Here is a 4,705-nt window from a genome sequence, read left to right as displayed (position 1 = left end):
AAAGAGCACTGCTACACACTTTTTTCACTTGTGTCCTTCAGGTGAACGACAGCCACTGACCGACAAGAACAAAACCGACCCGGGAAACTTGGGCAAAAGCCTCGATCCTGTGTATCAATGAATCAATCCGTGAATCTGGAAAACTGGGTCCGTCCTGAAAGGTTGTGGTATCTCAATATAACTAACGATCCCCAAAAACGACGGCGGAGTGGTCTGTGATAATCAGCGTGGAATGCGTCTAATTGATATCGCTAGTAAAATTACCGAGTCCCTTCTGTCACAGCGTTTCCGCCGAACACGGTGATGGCCGTAATCCCACACCCCAAACCACCTCACGGTTCACGACTGGGCGGTGCAATGGTCAGTACGTTCAACCCGCACCCGATTGGTTAAAGCATCAGATGGATGGCTGGTAGAGGCCAAACCAAAATTTCTCTGAAACCGTACCTTGAACAAAGGAAACTTTCACAAAAAGCTTTGGCATTTGGCAGTATTTATTCCAAATATTAAATCACCTAGGACGATCAGAGTTTTTGAAAAAAATGTTTGGACGCACTCAAGGTCATTTTTGGGCGCGGAATTCATAAATCCGACGGCCTTCGTGCTTTGGCGAGCCGACCCTTGGACGCACACTCCAAATTTCTCTGAAACCGTAGTTTGAACGAAGGAATCTTTAAAAAAGCTCTAGCACTTGACGGTATTTATTCGAACCCTTAAGATGTGGCCGCGGTTTTTTTGAAAGCTGCTCAAACACACTCGATGTCTAACATGGGCGGTGAAATCGTATGTTAATAACTGTCAGTGGCTTTGCGTGATATCTCCGCGGAGACGGTCGGAAACTCTGTGTAACAGCTTGTTTCTCCACGTGTCATCTTCTTAGTGGATTGAGAACCAATCGCAAAACTATATAAACAATAACTACACGCCCGGTGTCTGCTCAAAGGCAAAATTAAGGAGCCATTCACATGTATAGAAAAAATTTTCTGTATTTGCGGTAGGCCTCCCGCCAAACAAAGTCGAGAAATTTGTCACAGCTAGTAAGTTTTTCGCTTTATTATGGTGATATACACAGTATATCAGGCGCGCGGCAAGTTTTTTATCTTCATCGTTAAATGGTTCCTTAATAGTGCCATGAGGAGAGGTGGTGGGTTTATGGTCATAACCAGCAGACAGCGCAATATGGTAGCCAGTGCTTCTACGCTCTGGTTTGGGTGGTTCCGTGGACGCGTGTAACACTCGATCGGGAAATATTAGAGATATGAACCACGGGCAAGCCATCAGGCTTGGTATGGCAGACGCGATACCATCATCACGACGTCGTTCTTGGGTTCCTAAACAGCCCCGTACATGAACGCCTTCGGGAGTCAGCTAGGTGCGCCATAGTACTTAGGATGGCCCAGGAAATCATGACAAATTATGACCAACAAGGACAAACTCTATTTGAGGTCGTGCGGTGGTTCACTGCCCTCATTCAAACGAGGCAACAATTCGGCCCTGTCCACAAAGTGTCAAAATATCTGCTGGAAAGCACTATGGCATGAGTTTTACTGCGGCCCGAAATAGTAAGCAGTCAAAGGTTTCTGTGATACTGTTTATTGTCTAAATTTGTGCCAGCAAAAGATTTGTTTCAATGCATCAAATTTCCGCCCGGTTTCGATCATTCATTGACTGTTGTTCCATATCGACTTGACTTGCTGGCGCTCAGCATTAGCACAGTGAAGTTTAATTTTCGAAAGTTACGACGTGCCTCTGATGGACTGAAACAATCGTGCAATTGAGCTCAGAGAACCAGTCCAAGCTTTTGAGCCCCACTTAGGCATCCTGAGGTCTCAGCAATTCTGGGAAAGTATTCCACTGGACTTTTCCGCCAGAGGTATGATTGCTCCAGTGGACAACGAAATTTGGTGAGCTGCAAAAATATTCGCGTGGATTAGTGTTTTTGGCTTGAGTCCATACGCAATAAGAGGCAACCTTTCGGCGTAAGTCTTGCTCCATTCGTAAACGTTTCGCAGCTGAGTATTGTGCGGCTAATGGACCCCTTGCTTGCATTTTGGAGTACCTCAGTGTGTCGGAAACCAGTGAGGTTTGTAGCTTTGTGTCCATGTGATAGTACAGCACACCTGTGTAGCATTTCGTTCGAGGTTTTGCCGGTTTAGTTGCCGAACTTGGTGTTCGTTGCTTAACCAATTGAAACAGTCGTAAGTGTGATCAACTTTGACAAGCGTGGTGTTTTGGATGCCTATCATCAATTCAATTTCGGTCAATTCAAAACGCGACAAAGAAGAAATTTTTTGAACTCTGGCTCATACATGTTAACATCCGTGGGCGCTATCACGGCACCGGGGTAGAATGCAGCTAGATCTGAGTGTGTAATAATGGACTCAACACCACCAGTATGAACAATGCAGTCGCGCTTTCGACCAGAAGCGGATATCAACGTTTGAAAAACGTGTGACGAATTTTAGGACAAAACAGATACAGAAAGAGTACAGATATCTTCAGATAATGCTTTCACGTCAGTATTTGGGTCAGAAGTTAAGTGGCACCCTTTTTTGGACTCACAGACAATTTGAATGTGTCCTGTTTTACCGCAGATAAAACATTTCGCTCGCCTGTGAGGGCATGAATGGCTGGAATGGTTTCGTCCATAAGATTCAAATTTCCAAAATTTTTGAACCATCGAATTAGAGTTACGATATCTGAAGTGACGTGTTGATGGATTTGGGGCACGAGAATCTGTTCGAGGTCTGAATTTGCTGTTCGTCTGCATCCTTGAATTATTTCTTTTAGAATAATTCAACAAGACTGCTTCCTCAGTCTTCGTTACATCCTTCACATCTTCATACTGCTCACATATTTTCCGATCCGGAGAGAGCAGTCACTTCTGCTGTAATTCGGGCAGTTGAATGCCAGCAATGAACCTATCACGCAGCTAGTCTTTCAATTGGGCACCGTAGTCACATTTGGCTGCCCGTGTCTGTAGCTGCAATACGAAATCATGAAACGACTAAGAATGGGAGCGGGTCATCATATTGGACCTAGCTCTTTCGGCTGCTATGAAGTTAATCGGTTCGAAGTGTTGAAGAACCTTTTTCTCCAATGCGTTGTCGGAAATACCGATTGGCGATTCAGGATATACTAAATTCTTGATCAACGTATACGCCTCCTTGCCAATTAAATGTGGGAAATATGCCGTGAGTTTCTTATCATCCATATCAGATTTCGTGGGGCACCACATATCGAACCGTTCCAAATAATCTACGTCTCGCGCAGTTGAATCTACATCTAATGGTTTCATTTCGGCAGGCATAATGAATTGCTTCAATCGCGACGCCAAAATGTGAGAATTAAGTTTCGCACGTATATCGGAATAACCAGACGATCTAGAAATCCAGAATTCAGCGCAGTGTAACAAGCAGCACGTATGTATTCGAATTGGCGTATATGTACAGCATATGGAATAATAAAACAAGAAAACAATGAATAGAGCAATGAATAGAGGATCGGTCATGTTCATCATATCCGCGTGTGGTGGTCTTGATCGCAACCTTTCGGATCTTCTCGGAATGGAAACTTCACAGGTTGTGTAATCTTCAGATACAACGTTTTGTTTGGATACCATAGGATCATCTACAAAGGACTCGTTAGTATTTGAAACAGCAGGAGTGGCGTTAACAGACTGACCTTTGGTAGTGAACCCAACTCAAACAAGGGAATAATGAATAGAACAATGAATAGAGGATCAGCCATGTTCAGCACAATGGGTCTTTGCCTATTTTCTCTATTAGACAAGATGGTAATCGGCCAGCGACGCTTCTGTATACTCATATATACATGCGTTGTCACTTACACGATTACTAATCGATGATTTACTCACGAACGCAGCTAATTAAGAAGCCCAAGTTATACATTCTTGCCAATCCCAGCGACCACCGACGGCCCTTCACATCCATACACGTCGTTAATCTGCCAAGGCCATGCCCGAAATATGCACAACAACCATTATCGAGTCACGTTTATTTCGTTTCATTCATTTCATTTACTGGGTGATGCGGTCCAACCATAACGTACAGCACAACCAGTTCGCATTTTCAGGAATCCGAATGAGCTCGACAGGATTTCTGAAACAAAAGCTGTGTGATCGATTACAACTCGTGCACAGCCCCAGGAATATCGTTGGAAAGACCTAATAGAACAAATTTGTGGCGGCAAACTCATCGGGTGTGTGATAAATGCTGTTGTCCGCAATTTCCGGTGGGTGCCCCTGCTGAAGCTGAGGTCCTACTGCCATTCAGGTAAACTTACCACTTGCTTAATTGGTTTCATTAGCAAGAATGGTGGAACCAGGTGTACATCAATGATTAATTGCTAGATTTGGTAAAAGTATGCGTTGGTAAGAGGAAACATCATTGTACATTGATGATGTCTACCGGTGTGGTGACGAAACGTTTGCAATCCGACGGCTAACCAATAAACGAACACCTGCTCAACAACATTCAACGGTATGCATCATTGAACGTAGAAAAGTTAAAACTGAAGAGGGGAGTGTTACGGCTATCTGCTTTCTGAGTTTAAGTCACGCGTGCCAATCCAGGAAAACGACCAAGAAATCCGAATTCTGGAATCACGGTACTATTGCAAATACAATAATATACATATTCGACAAACCTTAACGGATTCTCCTCTGCAGATACCGTAGGGTTAC

General features: G+C 44.0%; 1 protein-coding gene across 1 annotated transcript in view; it reads left to right on the top strand.

Annotated features, from left to right (window-relative positions):
- Positions 1-2,919, top strand: part of T265_08807 (hypothetical protein) — a gene marked incomplete at both ends in the record, with an annotated part of 13,412 nt that extends 10,493 nt beyond the window's left edge. Inside the window, one exon of the mRNA XM_009174714.1 lies at positions 2,791-2,919. Coding sequence (XP_009172978.1) covers positions 2,791-2,919 — 129 coding nt within the window. The remainder of the gene's footprint in view (positions 1-2,790) is intronic.
- Positions 2,920-4,705: the final 1,786 nt, after the last annotated feature.

The sequence above is a fragment of the Opisthorchis viverrini genome (genome assembly GCF_000715545.1).
Source record: "Opisthorchis viverrini unplaced genomic scaffold opera_v5_237, whole genome shotgun sequence".
NCBI classification, from domain to species: domain Eukaryota; kingdom Metazoa; phylum Platyhelminthes; class Trematoda; order Opisthorchiida; family Opisthorchiidae; genus Opisthorchis; species Opisthorchis viverrini.
Note: the sequence above shows the minus strand (reverse complement) of the source record. Positions and strands in the feature narration are given on the sequence as shown.